The sequence below is a fragment of the Copadichromis virginalis genome, linkage group LG8 (assembly GCF_057382275.1).
Source record: "Copadichromis virginalis isolate Kocher_CV1m ecotype Utaka linkage group LG8, C_Virginalis_male_GT1.1, whole genome shotgun sequence".
Lineage (NCBI taxonomy): Eukaryota > Metazoa > Chordata > Actinopteri > Cichliformes > Cichlidae > Copadichromis > Copadichromis virginalis.
In genome coordinates this window covers 10,623,865-10,647,034 of record NC_140625.1, presented here as the reverse complement: position 1 = coordinate 10,647,034, position 23,170 = coordinate 10,623,865, and the positions used below count along the sequence as shown (strand labels likewise).

General features: G+C 40.7%; 1 protein-coding gene across 1 annotated transcript in view; it reads left to right on the top strand.

The window, feature by feature from the left end:
* shisa9a (shisa family member 9a) overlaps positions 1-22,432 on the top strand; it is a 57,385-nt gene extending 34,953 nt beyond the window's left edge. The window contains exons 3-4 of the mRNA XM_085465704.1: positions 10,069-10,254; positions 20,044-22,432. Of these exons, the coding sequence (XP_085321830.1) occupies positions 10,069-10,254; positions 20,044-20,927 (1,070 nt within the window). The 3' untranslated portion in view covers positions 20,928-22,432. The remainder of the gene's footprint in view (positions 1-10,068; positions 10,255-20,043) is intronic.
* The last annotated feature ends 738 nt before the right edge of the window (positions 22,433-23,170 follow it).

The following is a 23,170-nucleotide window of genomic DNA, read 5'->3' as shown; positions in this document are numbered from 1 at the left end:
CCAAATGGTAAAGTTGTTACAAAAGGAGAAATTTGCTATAGAGGCCATTTTGGTAACAGCTACCTTAGATTAAGCTAACCTCAAGGCCACTTGAAGCTAGCTTTTTGGCGACACTTTGGTGCTGAAGGTTGCTGCTTGAATATAGGTTTCAAAAAATACTTGCTTAGGGCTAAGAAAAGCTCTTGGTCTTAGCATTGTTTTCAATAAATGTGATTAATTATTGCTAAATAACAAAACAGTGCTAGATATCTCTTCTACTGACACCCCCAAAGTGTAGCTAAATTCATCTTCATGTACGCTGGCAGAAAGCAGGCCTTTATCTATGGTTATAAAAAGGGGCGTTTGAAGGAAAACACAAGTGTAAAATATTCAAAAATTTAATTTAAAAAAGGTCAAAAGCACAGCAGCAAATACCTTACGTGATTCATGGCTCCAGTGTATGCTTTCATTCCACATATGATTTTTTAGACAGCGTTTTACAGAAAGATATATTTCACTAACCTTTTCTTTTCCTCACACACACAGGGTAGTAGCACATGGCAGCAGCAAGGCATTTCTGTGTTCTTTTGGTCAATAGCGAGCCACCTGCAACAGAACACCAGTGAAATGAATAGGGAAGCATATGTTTTCTGTTATTGTTACTAGAGTAAAAGCTCCGGGAGAGGATTACATCCCCATACAGGATTATGTCCAAAGTCAACAATAAATACTTTCATTAGCATCCAAATTGGCTACTTCAGACACCACAGAGGGTTTTTAGTTATTTATTTATTTGCATCATGACAGTGGGAAGACTTGCCAATTGTACAATAATTCATTTCCCAGTGTAAAAGTAAAAGGTAGGTTCGAGACTAAATTGCAGTCTGCTATTTTAGTCCAAATAAAAAGACCTACTTTTTCTTTTAAAAGTAAAATGTAGTTAAAATGTAACCATTTAAAGCATAAAAGCCCTCTCGAATCTTCCATTTTCACTGTATAAATTGGTCAAATAACGGGCTGTTAACTCATTAAAAGGTCATTGATTGTGGTTGCAGTTTATTCAGCATGTCCTCTGGATTTCCTACTAATTGCACTCAAACTGCAGATTTTGCAATCAACTGTGACCACGTCTGCTACATGCACATGCAATTTACCAGTTTACCCCCTTGGTAAAATGGGTATAAAATAGTTTTCTTCCACTGGCACCACCATCATTCTAATCTTTCTGCTCTTAGATAAACATACTTTTTCTCCTGGCCTTTTTCGTAATCTCTAATATCCTCTATTTGTGCTTGAGGGAACTTTAACATCAATTTTTCATATATCTATCTTTTTCAAGACTCACTGAATTTTCCAAATAGTTGTGAGTCGATTCAGTAAAAATACTGCAAGATTTTTTCCTAATTTACACTATTGATTCCCAACTGCATCTGATTTATTCTCATTTCTTTGTATGTTTTGGTTGCTGTAGCATTTGGTAAATCTCTGAGCAGCAGGGGAGAGGAAAGAAAACTGGCTGTCACTGGTAGTAAAAGTCTGTCGTGACCTCTGAGAATCAGTTTGCTTTGGATCAGCTTGGTGAAGCACTGTGACCACACCACCAGACTCCCACTGCATCCCCTTTTATCATCCTGACAGACATCCCGGTGACAGCTGTCAGTCATCCTGGTGAATGGGCTCACGGTGTGGTGTCACCTGGGTGCCTCGTTTGTTTCTGAAGTTCATGTGTGTGTTCTTTTTCACTAAGATCATAAAGATGAGAGGGTTTGATTGTGATGCATGCTGGTTCACAGTAAACTAGGGGAGAATAATAATGGGATCTATCACAGCAGCACTGTATAATAGATAATGTTTATTTATTCATTTTCTTGAATGAGGCAAGGTTGCTCCCTATAAAGGCAGACATTTTCTTGTAAGTAAACAGTCATAATGATGAAATCCTGATGCAAGTTTCCATCCCTGAGCCTGGTTTGGAGACAGGTTTAATTTCTCTTAAAAGACTTTATGGGATGGCAGTGGAAATGCTAGAGAATCATCCTGTTTTAAAGAGCTCTGTCAAGTTAATCCTGCTGTCACTCCTTTAGTTTGTACACAGCAAATAGGAACTATTAATAATTACTTCTGCAAGCGTCAGTTCCCAAATTAATAAAAAAATATGGTGAATGATGCTGTTGTTGCTGCCACAGTTCAACTGAAAGTAACAACAATTAATCATATGTGCAGTCATGCAAACTCACGATAAGACCTGTTCCTTCCTTGGATTAACCCCACAAACGGCGATAGGGAGATTAATTAATGCTACTATTATCCCAATTTCCTCTCAGACTCCCAGGTTACTTGCGGTTGCAAGAATTTCCAAAAGTAAAATGGGAGGCTGTGGAACCAACTCCCAGTTAGGTATGAAGAGAGAGACACCCACTCTTACTTTTAAGCTCAAGCTTAAAATTTACATTTTGATGAAGCTTGTAGTTAAGGCTGGATCACGTGATTGTGAATCATCCCTTAAAGCTTTTTATACCCACCACATGATGCTTTGCGAATGGTACCTTGACATTAAAGTGACTTCACCGTGCCTGCCGGTGTTTCTCAGCTGTGCGCCTCTCAATTTTTGTCACCTGGCTTGAGCTGAGATGAAGTCACTAATAATAGTTTACCACCACTTTAAGGATATATCAGTAAAGAAGCAGAGAGACACAGATTATACAGAGGAAGATTTTTCAACACTTTGAAAAGATGTCAAAGCTTTATTTCCAGCTTTGACTTCTTCACTTACTATAACAGTGCAACACCTATTGTTACTTCAGCAGCTACCTGAGCCATAACAGCGAGCATGAATGGATGTGCATTAGGGCTGGGCCATATCATACCGTTCACGGTAATACCGGTATAATGTTGGGCAACGATAAGAAAATGAAATATCGCGATAGAATATGGGTAAAACGCGCATGCGCAGTGCCTTTGTTTTCATACACACATGGCGGAAAAAGCATGGCGGCAACGCAGAATGAGAAGGGTGAAAGCGGGTCGTTGAATGAAACGGATGAACCAGAATTGGTTTGTAAAAGTGCTGCAACTTCAGTGGTGTGGAACTGGTTTGGCTTTCGTCCATCAGATACACAACAAAGCACTATTTTTGGTAGAGCATGCTAGCGGGCCGTCGTTATTACCGTCCTTTGATTTTTCTGAAAATCAACAGTGCCCCTTATAATCCCGTGTGCCTTATGTATGAATTCTGGTTGTGTTTACTGACCTCGAAACGATTTTATGTACACGGCGCTTGAAAATCTGTCAAATGTTTCAGTACAACTTTGCTAAGCTACGAACTCGCACTGCTTGATGGATTGTCGGAGCATTACGGCTATCGTAGGCGGGAGCCTCGCGGAGTGATACGTACGGTGCTTCAACATAATATTACCGTATTGTGTGTGTATAACGTCTTTTTAAGTTTTGTGGATATTATACATGGTTATGCTGAGGATGTGTCGGCCAATTTCCACTGGAAATGCCTTTTGGTTAAACTGTCAGCAAGGAATTTGCATTTGCACTGTTACATTTTTATATAACTTTAATGCACATGAAAAACAGCTGCTTGTTTAAGGGAAAATACATTGATGGGGTTTTTTTTTTTTGCACTAATAAAGTTGTGGAGTTGTAAAATATGTTGTCTAGTGTCAATTATATCATCAGTTATATTGTTATCGCACATTTTCAAATGTATATCGTGATAGATATTTTTGGTCATATCGGCCTGCTCTGATGTGCATGTGTGATGGCGTTACTGGCAGCACGTGAAGCAACCAATGCTGCAGATATACTGGGGCCATAAGTTATACCACGGCATTTTCCATGATGCACTAAGCACTTCAGAGAGAGACACTACTGAATGTCTGCTCTCTCCCTTACTTTGTGTTTTGTCCTGGGTGCTCTGAATTTTCATCCTTTCCCCTCATCCTCCAGCCGTTTGTGGCAGATGGCTGCACCTCCCTGTTCTGGTTCCTGTTAAAAGGGAGTTCTTCTTCCACACTGTTGCCAAGTGCTTACTTATAGGGGATTGTCTGAGGGTTCGGGTCCTCTTTGTAATATTTTAAGGTCTTTATCTTACAATATAAAGCCACTTGAGGCAGATGTTGTTAAATGGCAGCATATATAAATAAAAATTAAATTTGAGTAAACCAAAGCGTTTACATACAATCACAATTTTAGAAGGGCATGACTGTTTCATGGAGCTGAATGAGCTCATGGCAGAGGGTAGGTGCACCTGTGCTTTGATGGGGTATTGAATTTTACAAATGTGCTCCTCAGCTAGACAAAATCCATTATGAAATGAGAAAATTGTTGACCCCAGCCATTTTGGCCTCACATGAAAAATAAAACAGCCTACCAGCTTTTATCTTGAGAGAGAGAGAGCGAGCGCTTCGGGATCATAACTCAGTTCTTCGCTGCTGTTTCTTCCTTAGTCATGGTTGTCTCTCTCCTTCTCTTCCTCACAGTTTACCCCTCCCGCCCAACACAGCCTCACTTTTTGCAGTGAAAGTCATCTCGCCTTAAGTGAACCCGCATTGCCAAACCGTTACAGTAAATCCCAAAGTATTTAACCGACAAGCGCATCATCGTCATCTGTGTATTTGGCAAGTCCAATAAATTTCTCAGAAAATGACTCAACCTTGCATTTTCCAGGCCGCTGTTATCTATCCAAACTAGGATGTGGGTCCATGTTTCATTTCACACAACACCGTGGGACATTTCATCACATCAAGGAATCTCGTGTCTCAGTCTTTTCTACAACGCCTCACACTGGCTCTCACTTTGATGCTCTTTTTAATTGTCTCCACTCTCGCCGTACCTTGTCAGTCACAGTGTCTGTTAAGAGTGCGTGCGGTTTGAGCCTGCGCCAGGGCTTAAGTGTTTAATTAGTAAGAAGAGAACTTGCTTCGCTTTGACAATTGAGCTGAGCAGATTTTAAGGACTTTGAGCTCACCCTGTGACTCGAAACCTCGGCGACGAGATGAAACAGGGAGAAAATGACTCGAGGAAATCGATGTTGTCGGGCTGAGGCTTCACAGTTTCCCCACCTCAGTTTGCCATCTGTATGAACACCTTTAAGAGGTGCTAAAAGAAAAGCGAGAGGGGGACTTGGGAATATCTGTCATGATTAGGCTGTGTGCAGGCAGGATGAGGACCGAAACGCAAACTCACGGGAAAACAGGACTGAACACAAAATATAGCTTTATTGCTGACAGAAGATAAAGGCAATACAAAATAATATGAAACTAAACTGGGAAGTTCCAAAGGAACTGACTCACGAGGAAACACACGGAGGGGCGCACAGTCATGAGGGAGAACACGACACTGAACTGCGGGAGACGCGGACATAAATACACAGAGGGTTAACGAGGGAAGTGGGAACACACGGGGAACACAGCTGACACAGATAATCGTAACGAGACACGGCAGGAGTGAACACAACATGACGCTTACTGACGAGAGACTGTCAAAGTAAAACAGGAAGTACACAGAGGTTCAGACAGGAGGAGAGAGAGCACAAGGAGAGCACGGACATAACCGCCTGGGGAAAACATGGAATAAAACACAAGGAGGGGAAACGAGGGCTCACAGATACATAGAGGGGCACACAGGGGGTAATCAAATAAGGAACATCTTAACAGAACAACCTAGGAACCAAGGCATAAATACAAAACACACGAAAACTAAGAATACTGGGCCAATATGGCCCAGGACCATGACAATATCCATGTTTTCCTTGTCTGTTTGCCCTGTATTTTTTACCTTAATGATTTCCTTTTTTTGTCTAGCTCCTTTCGAAATTTACAAACCATCCTCATATCTCTGTCAGCATCGTTTGAGACGTTTTCTCTCTTTTCTCCTCACGTATCCTCTCCATTTTCCGCATTTCACTTTTTCCACTCTAATTCCTCACTCTTGCTCTCTTGTCTCGTAACGTTTACTTTCCTTCTCAAATTATCAAGTGACAGCATTGGGGCTTTTAAGAGAATGTATTCACTTAGTAAGTATACCTTTGACTTCAGTAACAGGAATTTGCAATTATCTGTCAGGCTCAGTGCAGCGAGAGAACAATTCCCACATTGTGTTTTAACATTCGGCTGCAGTTTAAAGTCAGACTGTGCAGCTCTGGTAGAGCAGTTGCCCATTTCTCAACCCACTGCACATCTTCTGAAATCTAATTATCACTTATTTAATTAGAGGAAGACATTACAGTTAGCCAATTCTGCAATACTGTAATTAATATAAGACATCTGCTACTTCCTACACCATAAGCATTAAGCAATAAATAAATAAATAAGGGAAATGCAGTCACATGCTTCTGTGCAATATAGCAATAGCGAGATGAAGTGCTAAAAGTTGCCCCAGGATTTATGAAGAGATTAGTGAGTCATACTTAACTGAAAGTAACCAGACAAATTGTTAAATTGAAGCTAATTAAAGGTAATGGATAAATGTTTAATTTGGCCGACTAAATATAAGGGATATGTAGTTGGCTGAAAATAATGGATAAATGGTTGAAATTTGAAACACTTAAAATAATAATATGCAATTGAGCGAATGACTAAACATAAAAAAGCCTTAAAAACATCGACATACAATGACTTTCTCTGTATTCAACACAGTTTACATGCTGGAAAAGAGTAGGATGAAGTTTGCTTATTTGATTCTATGCCCCTTAAGACTATTCAGTAATTTACAATCAATGTTCGTTGATATACAATCAGATAATATACATGTATAACTATAGACACACATATAATACACACAAAAAAACAATATAAATAAACCAAAACAACAAAACTACATTTTTACATCAAGCTATAAACCGTGTGATTAACACTCCTCTTAATCCCTGTATTTGTTAAAATAATCTCTTTATATTTGTTTTTTAAACTGACTTTAACTGAGAATTTGTTCTTTCATGAACCTCTTTGAAATCCTCTTATTGTACTTTAAAAGTTTCTTCCCATGTTTTAGGAAATTTACTGAATTTTTCTTCCATTACTTATCTGTATTCACCCTCTGCATTATGGACGGGCCCCAGGGGTCCAGGCTGGTCCATAAAAGTGACTGAGCTACCTCAGCTGGATACAACTGAAGTCATTTGATAACTATAAGTAAAATTAAGTCTAATTAATTTTGTATTGAAAATAGGAACAGCCGTGCCCATGTTAAATATTCTGGTAATAATTGTACTAGCTTGACTGAGGAGGGCACTGATTTTGGAGCATGTGCATGTCAGACCTTGGGATGTCGTCTGGCCTTTATATAAAATATGTCTCTTAGGAAGTAAAGTAGGTCATCATTAGCTCATGAGGCTCACTTAAAACTTGAGAAGAACAAATATACTATGCACTTACTGTGGGTTCATTATGTAGTTTTAAAGGGTTTTCCAAGTTTGCTACCATGTTTACCACTATAAACATGGTAGCATTAATCTGCCCACCTTTGTTTTCCTTTGTTTTCTTTCGTAATGAAATAGCAAAGTGAGCTGAGTCTAATAGCCCCATGTCAAAGTTTGTCACTTGTCCAGTCCATCTATGACGCAGTCTAGCAAACTGATATAAAACCCGCCTAATGCTTAGTTTAGCACACTCTAACTAACACTGAGCAAATCCAGATGCGGCTCCACAGTCGATATTCCTTAGCTAGACCCACTTCTGCTAACTATAACTCTAAAATGTCTGTGTTATAAACAAAGAACAAAAAATGCTGTTCTGTTGGCTGCAAAAGCATCCCATTAGAACTGATGCCTGTTGCTTTCGAAGGACAACAGTTGTGCTGTGATTTCAGCTCATTTACATGTAATAAAATCACTCAGAAATCTAAAAAGAAAAGAATGTGTTATTGATGTGACTCAGGCTGCAGTCACGAAGGTGTAGAGACTGGTTAGCAACCACCTGGTGAGCACCAGTTGGTAAATCTCTGCTGATTTAGAGAATATGCTGGAGTACATGTGATCAAATGATTCTGGAGGGTTGGCATTTGAAATACAGTCAAATGATATGAAAACAGAAAAAGCTCTTTTTATGATAAAAAAAGTCTAAAGGTACCAATAAATGCTTGATATATTTCCTTTAAGTAACTTTGCACTCACTGAAAAACTTTCAATCCTATAGTCCAACAGTCTTTCAAGCCTAATAGTCTTTGGCACCAAAGAAAAACGATTACAGGTCACCAGAGAACTTCAATCTATACATCTAAAAACCACAAACCAGGCGAGAAATTTGGGTGTAGTGATGGATGCAGACCTAAACTTAGAAAAACACATTAAGACAATAACAAAGTCAGCTTACTATCACCTCAAGAATATATCAAGGATAAAAGATCTGATGTCTCAACAGGACCTGGAAAAACTAGTCCATGCATTCATCTTTAGTAGGCTTGATTACTGTAACAGCATCTTTACAGGTCTACCTAAAAAATCAGTCAGACAACTACAGCTCATTCAGAACTCTGCTGCTCGAGTCCTCACTAAGACCAAAAAAGTGGACCACATCAGTCCAGCTCTGAGGTCCTTACACTGGCTGCCTGTCCGTCAGAGGATAGACTTTAAAGTTCTGATGCTGGCCTATAAAGCTCTGAATGGTTTAGGACCAAAATACATCAGTGACCTCCTGACCCAGTATGAACCATCCAGATCCCTCAGGTCATCTGGATCCGGTCTTTTATCAGTTCCCAGAGTCAGAACCAGACACGGAGAAGCTGCATTCAGCTTTTATGCTCCTTATATCTGGAACAAACTCCCAGAAAGCCTCAGATCAGCTGAAACACTCAGTTTATTTAAATCCAGGTTGAAGACTCACCTGTTCTCAGCTGCATTTGAATAAAGCACCAAATCCACACTTTAAGCTTAAATTTCAAAACTTACATTTAACTACTGATTTTATCTACTGTTCTGATTTTATCTGTTTTGATTTTATATACTGTTTTGTTTGTTTGTTAATTAGTTAGTTAGTTTATTTGCTTGTTTTAATCAATTTTAAATCATGCTTTTTATTTGTTCTTGTTTCTAATGTCTCTGTAAAGCACTTTGAATCACCTTGTTGTTGAATTGTGCTATACAAATAAACTTGCCTTGCCTTGCCTTGCCTATAGTCAAAATCAGGAAATGGTGCTGTAGTAAATGAAAGAAATGTGACTTCACAACTTTTTGGGCTTAAGCTGTAAGAAATATATGTGTAAACTTACAGAGAAAGTTCTGGTAGCTCATTGGCCAGACTGTCTTGTTGTTATAAAACAGAACATTTTGATAAATTCACAAACACTCTCCTTTTTTTTTGTTCCTTTTTAATCTTGTGGACCCGTTGTAAAAAGGAGACATTTATGTAGCAGATAGGGAAAAACAGCAACTTTTCTGTCATCCATTGTTTATCTATTGCAGACTTCTTTGAGCTAGCATGAATGGCGATGGGGGAGGTCTTTATCAGGCAAAGCTGCGAAATGTATTAAAATGCATTTTAAAGCCCAAACTTAGACCCTCATTCACATTTTCCAAATCTCTCCAGGGGGCCAGACTTGAACCTGTGCTGGGCCCATTCTGGGCCCCGAGCCTCATATTTGACACCCTTGTTCAAGACATTGAACAAGGGTGTTTAAGAACATTAAAGCAGTTCTGAGACAGACAGTTCTGAATCATGATGAGTGAGGCTACATAAAGGACCTCTGAGAGAAGTAGCACAGTCCAACTGGCAGATTTAGACTAATTCATCAGATGTGCAAAGAAAATCTCTGGACTAATAAAGACATTTTTTATTCCAGGAGGAATATTTCAGTTGTAATGGTGACATAAATGTAAGAGCGTGTCATGGAAATCTACTGGTAAAATCCCAAAAGATAGAAATGAGTGTATATTAGTTGAGAGCAAGGCACAAAATATCTCAGCCAAGAAATCATGTATTAAAAAATAATAATTTAAAAAAAGAAATTAGGTTATGTAAGTAGATTCTGGAAAATGTGAATGAGAGTTTCACCAATCATTTGACCAGCGAGGGCTCCTCTGGTGCTGGACTGGAGCTTTAAATGTTATTGTAACCTTGCGCTGTCTCATGTCCCTGTTCACAGAGGGTGGCCAGATTAACAACAACGTGGGACCGGCTTCAAACATGGGCCAGCAGCACCCTTACCCTGCCCTCGGCCAGCTGTCTCACGTCTATGAACAGCACCAGCAACAGCAACAGCTCCACCAACAGCAGCAGCAGCAACAGCAGAACAAGGATCTCAACAAGTACGCCTCTCTGAAGGCTGTAGGTGAGTGACTGCCAAGTTTCTTTTTTTTTTAGTGGAGGGGAGTTTAGATGAAGGAGAATATTTTTACAGTTTGTGGTAGGCAGTAAGCCTGATGTTGTTCTGTTGGTAACTCTTACGACTATAGCAGTGTGTAGATTAGCAGTGAAACCTAAGGCTGGGCCTGCCTTGTTAGTGGAGTCATCGTGATTCATCCCAAGTTGGCAGTGAATTTCAAGAAAAAGGAAAACCTCCTATAAGTGACTTTTTTTGTAGTATAGTTTACTGAATGCTTTTTGAGCCCCTGAAACACAAACTCAAATAGCACCAGGTGGTTTTTTTACTCTGGGAAGGCTCTAAACAACAGCAAGCACACTGCACACATAATTGACAGTGGTTTTTTCACTGCATCGCTAACCTGGATGTGGTGTAAGACATAAACGGCTTATACATAAATATTTTTCTCCTGCTTACTGGGGATTTATTTAATGGGAAATTTACACCATAGCTACGCCGCAACCTCAAATTTCTTTTGAAATCGTATGCCGTGCACCTCCCTAGAAATGTAACTACACTTCAGGTCAGTCCGCAACTACTGTGACTGATCTGTTCAGTGTTGTTAATGCCTTCTGTGCATATCCAGCAACTTTTTCGCCACTGTTTTTGAATTTATCAGTGACAGAATAACAATCGGCACCTTAGTATAAGGAATAATAATCATAGCATCAATGTAGGGACTGAAAAATCTCAGCAAATTCCTGGATTTAGAATTCCAAAGCTATTACAATGGACAAGAGGAAATGTAGCCTATAGATTTACCAGTTTAATCAAACGTATTATACAAAAATATCACATAAAAACAGTGGCTCACATCCTTAGTGGTGTTGTGCAAAAAAATCCATGTTTAGCACAACACCACCAATGATGTGAGCCACTCACACAGGTACAGTAATGTCATAGGCTCTGCAAAAGTTTAGAACTTAAAGGGGAATAAATATAGTCATCTTCTATTCCACGTGTTCCTTGTTGGACTCTACAAGATGGGAACATCCTCACAGTTTAAGTTCCCAGTTCAAAATAATCCTTATTTACCTTTTAGAGGGCTTCGGGCAGCCTCCCCATTGTCTAAAATCAGTTTCCCTCCCCCTCACTTTAAGATGACCTTCTCCTGATGCTGGCCGTGTTTAATATCAGCATTTTATATTTTAAATGACAGTGGATACACTTTCACGCATGCAACCAAATCCAGTGAGTCAGCGGCTGTAGCAGCTGATCTAAAGTTGCCTCATCACCATACGTTCTTTGGCAGTCACATTGCTATTTCATAATCTGAATTCATTCGAGGCCGACACGCAAGTGCTTCCAGCGAGCGTTTGTCAGCTTGTTTATGCTAGACAGGTACTCTGCCTTCACTAGATTCAGAATTCAGCCCACTCACGACAGATACAATCTACAAATGCATCTAGATGTCTGTGTAAACAGCTACGGGATGCTATTTGTCTGCATTCGCTCCCTTTTATTTGAAAAATGACCGGATAGATCGTGTTTTGTTCTTTTTTTTGAAAAGCCTATCTGTCCAGCATGTCCAGCAGCACAAAGTAAAACTGATTGTGATGACAAATGCATCCTGTATTGTCAGTGGTATTTCCTACACTACTGTGGCCCTGACTCATCTCCAGACATGTTACAGTAATAGATTATCCTGCTTGTTTGTGCTGAGTAATACTTTGTGCCCCTGAAGCAAGAAGAAGACGTGTCATTATTATGGTAGCAGTATATGTAACTGCCAGCGAAATTGACAACAGAGAAAGACTTGAATGAGCAATGAATACCAAGCGGTAAATGAACGCATCATTTTTAAGCTTAAAGGATTACACCAATAAAAGCACAGGAGTGAAAATAGTGGTTAATGCTGTCATGCCTGAGTCCTGAACTTGGCAACTTTATTGTTTGATGGTCTATTTTTATAATTCCCAGAGAAGTGGCCGAATATAGACATCAGAGAATGCCTAGATATTTTCAGCACAGCCACAGTTGTGTTTGATTGCAGGAAATTGTTCAGTTATCTAAAACGCCAGCAGAAAACATCTTGGTGTCAGTCTGCGAGAATCCAACCATTCTTTCTTAACTCAAAATTTCGTGCCAATATTCAACGAGGAATAAAAATTCATCAGACAAGCCAATTTCCCCTGAACACATCCGTGCACTGCAACCGCAAACTGTGCTGCAGTTTGAGTGCAGCATACAAACCCACTGTTTCTCAAAAAGTTTTTTCCTTCGTCTTACTGCACACAAACCCAACAGATGGATGCAACACATGCTCTGGGGATTGTGCGCGGCATTGTGGGAAATGAACGAAATCTCTATCTGTTGGGAAAACAGATGAGGCAGGTACAAGAGAATTCTAGCAGTGTTATGGAAATTTATGCTATAAGAATACAAACTAAAAAAACTGGTTTTAAAACTGTTTCCTTGGAAATGTTAAAAATAAATGTAAAAAAAAAAAAAAGCGGCCTAAAGACATTCAGCCTGCATCTATATCCTGTAAGTCCAACATTAAGAGATGACCAATACCCAAGCATTTGTATTGTGAATAGTAAATTTTATTTTGTTTTCTCCATTAAGAATTATTCCTACCAGAGAGGCTGGTCTGACTCGTTCAGAGCCTGCTGATCTACTTGAATCTTTAGGGAATGGTCTGCAAAAGAGAAAATATCCAGTGAGCAGCAGTTCTCTGGGCTTGTTGATGCTAGAAGTCAGAGGAGAAAGGCCAGACTGCTTTGAGCTGATAGCAAGTGTCTGTTGGTGTCACTGTGCTTTGATACCCATTGTTTCCAACTGTGCAAGAATGGTTTGCTGAACAAAGCAAGCTTTCGCTGTAGTCATTTACCGTGTGACCAATATAGCCTCACCACGTTCAACCAGCGCATATAGTATATGTAAAGCCCAAGAGCAGGTGCACAAATTGTGGTCCATTTGCGAACCCTAGCTGTCAGTGCAGCATATATGCTTACTTTTTAAAAGGGGCCATTAGTCCATGGCGCTATAGTGCTGGGCTCACCTTAAATGAGTCATATGGATCTGCCCAGTTCTATCCCCACTAGCCGCAGGGTGGGCTATAGAGGTCTAGTACTATGTGGATCAGGCATCGATCAGGGGCAGAGGCCTTGCCCGTTTAATCCCCAGCTGCCAGAACTGGTAGACAAAAGTGGTTCTGATGGGGGGAGTTTCTACAAAAATGTAGCATTTTATGAATCTATTGCAAGTCCAAATCAATTTATGATTCATTTAATACACATCCAGTTGGCAAATCTAATAAAGGTCTTGCATGGTCTCTACCTTAAAATATAAAGCGCCTTCAGGCAACTGCTGTTTTGATTTGACATTAAAAATAAATAACGCCAAAATATAAATAAAACTGAATTGAATTAAACAGAGGATACACAATATAAGTTACTTTGTCTATCCTCTGCCGCTTTGCCGCTGTAACTACAAATCTACAGCCATTTCACATCTGCAAGCTGCTTTGTAACCCACCTTCATCCTAGCCCCCATATTCATGCTGTTCCTGATGTAATCAATGCGATACTTGTTGTTATTCCTGCTCGTTTCGGCCGGAGTGTCTTAATATTCCTGTCTTCTGCAGCTTTTTGTGGTAACACAGAAATCTTGTCACATATAAACTATTACAGATGTCAAAATTAATAAATAAATCATTTTACAAACTGAAAGGTCCTGATGACGTTTTTTAAAAGTCTTTTTTAAAAAGTATTAAAACTATATGTGCTACATGTTCAGTAAAGGTTCTGGGTTTAAACCTCTCATCAGCCAGGTTTTCTGTGTGGAAGTTGCATGTTTACCCTATTTGTGCAGGGGTCCAAATCCTCATGCTTCCTTCCAAATTCCAAAGACATACATATTAGGTTGACTGGTTACTCTGAACTGAGTGCGGGGTGACTATGACCATGAATGGTTGCCTTTTTAGTCCTATTAAGGACTTGGAAACCTGTCCAGGGTGGAGATGGGTGGCTGTAGTTGAGGAGGTAGAGCAGGTCGTCCACTAATCGGAAGACCGGTGCTTCAATCTGCTCCAGTCCGCATGGTGAAGTATACTTGCGCAAAATACTGAACCCCAAGTTGGGATGTGAATGCTAGACAGAAACCACTGCATGAATTTGTGTGAATGTTGTATGCATTATATAAGAACCAGTCCACATTAGCCCATTCACTATATCCCATTCCAGTATATCACGGCAGAGAACTTTAACTACAAACAGAAAAGGTTGACACAAACATCAGCGTTCAGTGTCAAACTTGTTGTAGAAGATAGGAGGCAGTTACGCGGTGTTTTATAAGAAACACAATGCAGAACTCAGCAGGATTCTCTGGCTTTTTATCTTTAATGAAAGCACGGATCTGGGTGCATTTTGGATTTGACAGCTTAAGAATTAGCTTTGCAAAATGAAATGTCATCACCCAAAGGCTAATACGACTCCAGCACTAATAAACAAGACTGGCCAACCAGCACACACTGGCACGCTTTACAAAACTTCCAGCCAGCTCTGTTCAGCCAAAGGAAATAACTCTGCCCACAGTTAGTCGTAATGACATCCGCCAGCAGTTGGGGATCATTTTTTTTCTTTTTTTCTTGGAACAGAAGCAGTTGTTTTCCTGTGATTGAGAGATGATACACTGCTTTACTATACTGTAACTTTTTTTGATTTGAAAGTTGGGGTATGTAATCCTTTTTTATTGTTGGCATGTACAAGAAAACTTCACACTTTTCCTGTTTAGGTTTCCAACTATAACTTCATTGATTTTATGATCTCTATGGTGAATTGTTTTTCTAAGGAAGTATTAACTCTCAGCAAGTTGACTTTTTTAATGTACTGACACGGTCTGAAAGCAGTGACAGCCTGTGGGCCATAAAATCAATATGAAAAGCTGTGCAGCATGGCTCTCAAATTGTCTGGAGGTAACATAAAGTTTCATCATTTAAGTTAATGTGATAAAATGTACAAAACTACTCATGAGGTTCATTAACAATAAGCACTTTTATTTTATTTGGGTTTTTACAAGCCTCTTTTTACTTTTCTTCACTCACACCCTCCTCCAGTACCTTTCTGTAGCCGTCGTACTCGTCCCTCCCACCGCTCCCATTTTCCCATGAACTCCGTTTTCTTCTTTATATCAGTCCCTTTATCAGCCATCTCCTGCCCTCTGCATTTTTATCTCATCTTTGCTTTTTGCTTCTTTTGTCTTTCTTTCCCATTATCTCTTCTTCACCCTGACTCCACCCCACCCTCAATTCATCAAGCTCCATATCGCTCCTTAAAGAACCATTGGGCTGTTAATCTTGATCCTCCTTTACAGGGGCTCATATTTGATTCCATTTCTATAATTGAACGGAGGTCTCTTCCCTTCAGGCTCATGGTTGACTGACAGTTTTCCATTTTCCAAGTGGTATTCAAAGATTCACCTATGAAATGATTGGAAACCTGTACACACAGGCACCCAGGATTCCAGGAGGCAAAATGCCATTACCTTGAGTTCAGTGATGGGAAATTGACATGAAAAATGCATGTGAGGGGGAATAACAGAGACAAAAAGAAAATGTGCAAGTGGCAATCTCGAAGGCTGAAACACAAAACGGCAGAAATGACAAACACTGTTTTTGCTAAAGTGGACACACAGCTGGCCCTAAAAGTAAATCAGTCAGCATAACCTTGATATTAAAATACACGGAGGTTAATCAATCTAATCTAAATCTGACCCCTTCAAACACCAAGATGGTGAGTGGTCCACAAACTAGTAAAGTGTAAAGTGAGCTTGTTAGTCCCCATAGGGAAATAGTTCCTCTGCATTTAACCCATTCACCCAGTGAAGCAGTGGGCAGCCACCAGTGCAGCGCCCGGGGAGCAGTGTGCAGGGACGGTACCTTGCTCAGGCGTACCTCAGGGTAGCCGTTCAGTGGAGTCGAATCCCCGACCTTCCGATCATTCCGATCATGGGGCCACCACGCTACCTACTGAGCTATCCTAGTTGCATCCAAGCTAGAGATAGGAAATAAATGTCAGCAAAAGAAATCTGAATAGCTAAATTATTCTCCTCTGATACATGTTCTGGTGTGCTCACTAACTGGAAATGGAACTAGGTCTTAAGCACTACTTTCCCAGCATCCCCCATAACAGCCTTTCCTCTTGTTCTTTAATTGCTTCTGCCATTTTAATGGCCGATGATCCAGTTGAGAAGGCCCTCACCTGTCAATCAATAGCCATCTCCACTGTCCCTCTGTGCATCTCTATAAGGTCACTTTATTGAGTTCTAACAGCAAACAAGGCAAAAAGCAACCAAGAACGATCCCTGGATGCAGGCCTGCAACTCAGCCTGAGTACAAATGACCAATTATGGCCCACTTCTATTGTACAAATGCTCTGCTGTAGTTAATGACTGTCCTACATCCAAGAAGATTCTCTTGTTCTTACATGCTGGCTAATAAGTCAATTTTCCAAATGCAGTAAGCACAGTAAATCCTAGGTAATTAGGGCTTGTTTTATTATTATCATTTTTTTTAGACTTGCACATAAGTGGACAGAAATCAACAGAACATCTAAAAGCATTAACATTTAGTTATTTGTCTTGTGTGTCTTTCTTTCTTTTGCCTTTTTGTCCATGCAAACGCGCAGCTACGTTAAGCGCTGATTTTGAAGCAGATTATACCCTCCTTTGTTTTTTCTTGTATTTTTTTAGCTGATTGTTGCAGCCGCACTCCACATGCACATTCATTTTAATGAGGACACTTGAGACACATCCATGTTGCAAGTGCCAGTTATATGCTAAGATGCCGGCTTTAATATACTGTGATGTAGAATACATTTAATAAGAACCTAATAATAATCATACAATTATGTTTTCATATAACAAATGAAATGACCACAGTAGATATTCAGTCTTACTCGAGTACTCAAGATATTAAAATGTCAACCGCCTAGCATCACTAAGGAAAAAGTCATTTGGCTTCTTTTGGATACCATGAATAAATCATGATCAAAATTTGATTGAAATCCATCCATTAGCTGCTGAGGTATTTCAGATTCCATAATCTCTCGGATTTTATAATGAGGCACACGTAATTTGCATCGCCAGCTTTAGTCATGCACTACAATTACCAACCCTTAGTCACTTTGGGAGATAGTACTGTTTTTCCGCGGCAGAGATAGTAGCTAATAGAAAGCACAGGTGTTGATTGCGTCTCAGTGATGCATGGAACACGGTGTTATTTTGAAGGAGAAAGCAGTCTAACACCATTGCACAGTTACAAAGAGTTTCTGGAGTGGGAAAAAAATAAACCTCACAGACAGAAAACTCCATTTAAACCCAGACTAATGGATGTTTTTTGTTTAGGATGGCAGCACTGTGACAGCAGGATCCACCCACTTATAGTGAATACTAAAAAAAGGTCTTCAAATTTGGGTAAACCATTGGAAATTTGAAAACGTTTTAGAGACTTCAAGAACTAATAATCCCCCCAGTAAATTGGCAGTAGACGACCTAATTGCCTAACAAAAAGCAGATTGATATACTGGTCTAAACCTAATAAGGTTTTTATGTTGCTGGCACTGTGGGACTTCACGAAGCAGTTCTCGGTTTTTCCCCCTGATGTATAATGTGTGCGAGTCTCTGCAGGACACTGCTTTTCTCATGCAGAGGCATGCTGAGCCCACGCTGCGTAGCAGTGGCATTTTTCCGTTTCCACTCACGTACACGGCTGGATGCATGTACCATCGAGCTGACTACTGCCGGATTGATTCACCTGTCGCCTGAGCAAGTTTGATCCCCAGCGGCAGTCTCACAGCGACTCAGCTAGTGAGGCTGTGGTCTCCCACCACTCCCACCCTTACCTACAAACCCCCACGCCTGCGCTTGCTATCCGCTCGCAGGCCCGCGTTAGTTATTTCTCTTCAGCGTTTGCACAGCGATAAACTAGATTTATAGTTACAGCGGTAAAGCAAACTCACTGAGTGTGTTAACTTTATCTTCAAGGACGTAGCGGCAACAAGGGACTGAAGAGTAATGACTCAACTGTGAAAGTGAATCTGACAAAAAAAAAGGGTCACATTCCGCAGTGATAAGAGAGACTGTAGCTTGGTGACACTGACTGACAGAGAGAGGAATAAATGTGAGCCATTAACGCTGACTGCTCCAAGGCTGAAGAAACACACACGGATACACACACACAGATATAGAAGATGCAACAGATAGAGGAGTCTGTAAGTCAGGAAACAGACACATTCTATGTTTTGGTTGACTTTTTGTTCATACTTTTGACAAACAATTCAACAATTCTTCTATACAAAGTATAGAAGACATGTTCTCTGGAGGGAGAAATAATACTTCTGCGTCTGGCAAACCGATTGGTTGCCAGGAGAACTGCACCTCTCTGACTGCACTGTGATGATGATTTGCCTGAATTTGGAAAACACTCTGTCAACTTTACTGTTATGTTATGTTACGACATTAATGTGAAAAATTTATACTTTAAAATATAAAATTTGCATCTGGTAGTTCGTTTAAGCTAGCTTTGTAGCACTTACCTTTGCTTTAATGATGAATAATTTCATGTTCGTTACCTCCCACACAATAAGATTGTTTACCCATCAAGATCAAAAATACATGTAGCTGTCCATACTTTAAACGTTTTCATCCTGGCAGCAGTGGAAGGTGAGCAATTTTCTACAAGATACATAGATGTCACTGAACTGGAGCTTTGGCGAGACATCGCCATTTTTAGGGATTTAAATTAAGCTGTCGGAGCAAAATACGGATCACAAGTCACCAACATTCATAGTTTCTCTTCATATCTTTGCTTTTCCTCCATGGATAGATGATCCAACTAGTCTTGTAGTACACTTTTGTCTTGCAGTACCAGGGACTGTCTACTATTGTCCATCATGATGCTGTAATGTTTTGCTGGCCTGGTTAGTTAGTCGGTCACATGACTGAAAACTATGGATGGATTAAGAATGGATGTCTCTCAAGTTCATATGTGTGTACACACGTGTAAAGGCAGATAACCAAATACTTTTCAAAACATTTTTGACTTGTTTAAAAATACTGAATGCAAAAATAAATGTCTACAACTTAGGCATTCTCAAAAATCCACTAGTTGAGCGTGCACTGAGGTCTGATTGAAATCTTTCCTTAATCTTATGACATAACTGTAATAAACTTGCACCGAGTTAGAAAAAAATCACCCATGTCATGCCTAGTTATTAGCCTCACAACTTTCTCCCAAAATTTCTTCCTTCTTTCTCATGTTGAACTCCTTCCCACCATGCAAAAATTGGATGTTTTCTTGGCTTTAAAAGGGAGGAAGAGGCGAGCTGGAGGAGAGATTCTAGGCTTTTCTTTTGATTTCACTCCTCCAGTAGCAGCACGGGCTTCTAACTTGCAGGCGTTAGCAGTGGTCCTGACACTCTGCTTGGTCAGTTAGGTGAGGCTGACTAACAAAGTATAGGGGTTTGTTATATGACCTTCTTATACTGTGGGTGTTAAAACTGATGCAATATCTATATTTCTGCTTTCTGTCTGTGTGTGCTCATAGTGATGTGTTATCTTATGGCTGATCAGCAAACTGCTGAAAGTGTTATTTTTTGATTCATTCAATAAAAAAAATCTTCCATGGTGGCAAATGGCCAAATTTAAGAAAGTATATATCGTTTAATTCAAGATTTAAGCTCTGCTCTGTAGCAGTTTTTTGTGCCCACTTAGTGTTTCATTGCTTCTCTTACTCTTTCTCTTCTTCTCCTTTAGCTGCCAAGTACAACGGCGAACTGTACAACAAGCGTCGCCTGATGGTAGAGATGCCAGCAAAAGGACTTCCTCTGCAGCCCATGGGCAACTCCCGACCATCCATGGCGTCCATGGGCAACATGTCATCAGTGACTCCTCAGATGACCACCAACCCCATGGCTTCAAACCCTATGAGCGCCAACCCTATTAACCACGTCATGACCCCAATGACTTCAATGACACCCATGACCTCGCTCACCCCAATGACTTCTATGACTCCTATGACTTCCCTCACCCCTATGACCTCCATGACTCCTATGACTTCTTTGGGTCCACTGACTCCAGAGCCAGTGGCCACTTATGTCACCGAGATGCCCAGCATCTCCTCTGTCTCAACCCTGCCGACAGAACGGCACATAGCCGCTGGAGGAGGAGGGGGACACAAGCCAAACGGCCAGAAACCCAAAGTCAGCCATGGTCACACTGCCCACAGCTCTCACAGCTCTCACAGCTCTCACACTCATCTTCACAGCCACAGTAGCAAGCCACCAGGACTAGGGGCTACCTCCCTGGCACACATGGCGGGGACCATGCCAGGTGGCACATCCCTGGGCATCTCCAGGGCTGCTGAGACTGTCATTGGCCACGGCTCAGCTACAATGGGCCGCCCACTGGCGTACAGTTCCAATACAATTGCGTCCTCACATGCGATGGGGCTGGGGCTGAAGGGCTGGGACGGGACTGAGACGGTGGGCCGGAGGAAGACCTACGGGCACAAGAGGCCTCAGTGTACCATCCTGGAACCGAACCAGCTCCACAGCACTAGAGGCCACAGCCACAGCCAACACTTCCTCCCCACACAGCCCTACTTTGTGACCAACAGCAAGACAGAGGTGACAGTGTGAGAGAGAAAGACAAGAAGAAATAAAAAGAGAGGAACAGGATGCATGTGGAGTGGTGACACGAGTAATCTCTGAGTGGAGATACAGTACCAGCTCTTGAGATGTTCAAACGTGCAGATCTTCACGTGTGTTTGTGTGTAGAAGTCGAGGGTCGTTGGTTTACTATGTCCGAGTGGTCCTTGTTTCACAAACAAAGTTCACGACGAAATCTCTCTAAAAGACCTTTGCTGTCAAAAGGACGGCCCCCGAGTAGGTGGCATCTGTAACCATACTAACAAAGAGCCTACAGAGCAGGGATGTCTTTACACTTGTGGTGATATTAGAATGTTGTCTCACAGCTAATATCTACTCCATAATGATACCGATATTGGAGAATTACAGTGCGACTGCTCTCAGATGGGAAACTGCTGATTTAAAAAAATGGATTGGTTTAACAAACCAAACCTGAGAAGCAATATAAGGGATCAGCTGTAGGCACTGAAGCATCACGGGTAATGAGAAATACAGCAATTACCCATAAACCTCGTGACAAAAGGTGTGCTCACCTGTCCAGCAAAGTACTGAAGGGTTTGGAAGAAAAAACACTTCCTCGTGATTCACACCCAAATCTCCCGAGGGCTTTCCAGCAGACACACACGATGAGGGCCCTGGGCTTTGGACTGCAGACATGAAGGCTTTGTACTGTGGCTTTTCACACGCACCTCCTTGAGCTGTGCGGCTGAAGGTCTCCCTTTTCCACAAGAAACTCCAGAACAGAGAGCGGATGCTGTGGCACTGGTTTTATTTTGTTCTGATCTCGTCTGCGTGATGACAGCTGACCCAGGGGAGGGACAGGGAGGCCGGGACGAAGCATCTGCATGATGAAAATGCACACATTCAGAAATACACGGACACGCAGAGTTACCACACAGTTGGGTTTTTAATTATTGATGCCAGTGAATTTAACTGGCATCAAAATTAAATAGGTTTGAAAATGCTCTTTTACGTGACACTTTTGACTTTTAGTAATGGCAGCTACATCAAAAAGACCAATGTAATCCATGCACACACAGGAAAAATCTTTAAGTTTTCAAAAAACATTAAATTGCACATTTAAAAAACATTTTAGACAACATGCTATGTGGTATATGAGAAGACTGATGCCACCTCTACATGTCTCTGTGTTAAATTTAATGCTAGAGGCAGCAGATAATTAACCTAGCCTAAAAAATAAATAAATATATGGAATGAATGTTAGAAACAGGAGGGGGAACCATTAGCCCAGTTCTGTGCAATCGAACAATAATGAAATTGCCTTCAGGGACCTCAAAACATCACTAATTAAGATGTTACATCTACTTTATTTATTCTGGAAAAAAAGAAACCTAAGAGTAAAAAGGACATCCTGTGGTTTTAAGTGGGGGGGTATATGTCAGACTTCACATTAGGTTGCCAGGCAACAAACTGTTGAACTATTCCTCTAAAAGAATTAATAAATAGTGCAAAAAAAAAAAAAAAAAAAACCCCAACCGTGTTCTAATGTAGCCGTGGTGAGGATGATCACGCTGGAAGCAGACAAAATGACTAATTTAATTTAGACTTTGTGTGTGTGTTCCTTTTTTCTGAGTGTGCAAAGATGAGACATGCCCAGACATTTTTACAAAGTGGACCAAATGTAAGAGTTTTGACCTCTCATCGTGTTAGAGTTTACAGAGCTCTGGGATTTAAAAAGTCCTAAAACTGCCACAAAAAGAGCGCAAAGAACAAACACCTTGCTGTCGCCCGCGAGGCACTGCCACGAGAAGCTAGTCTCGATCAGATCACTAACTGTACTCAAGCTCCAGCTGAAAAAAAGAAACCCGGCACAACCAGCTGTAAGAATCTATCTGGGTTACATGACTCAAACATAAAAATAAATCCCCTTAAATCTGGCAAATAGGCCAAATCTTCTAAGGGATTCTCAAAGCCTATTTGCTTGTTTTTTTTCATGTAAGATATATTAGCAGCAGCAGCCACTGTTATCATGTAAATCTTGTCTTCTAAAGTGCTTCATCCACCTCTATTAATTCAACGAATTAAGATGCTTTTTAAGTGATCAGACTGCACTAAAAATGAGAAGCATTTGGCAGAAGCGTAAACACAGTTGACAGCAGACAGCATCCCACTAACAAAGACAGATTGTGGGGGCATTTTTGGATAGAGAACAAGGAAGAAAAAAGCCGGGGGGTGTTTAAAGTAGGAAAACCTGAGAGGGAGAGGGCCACGTG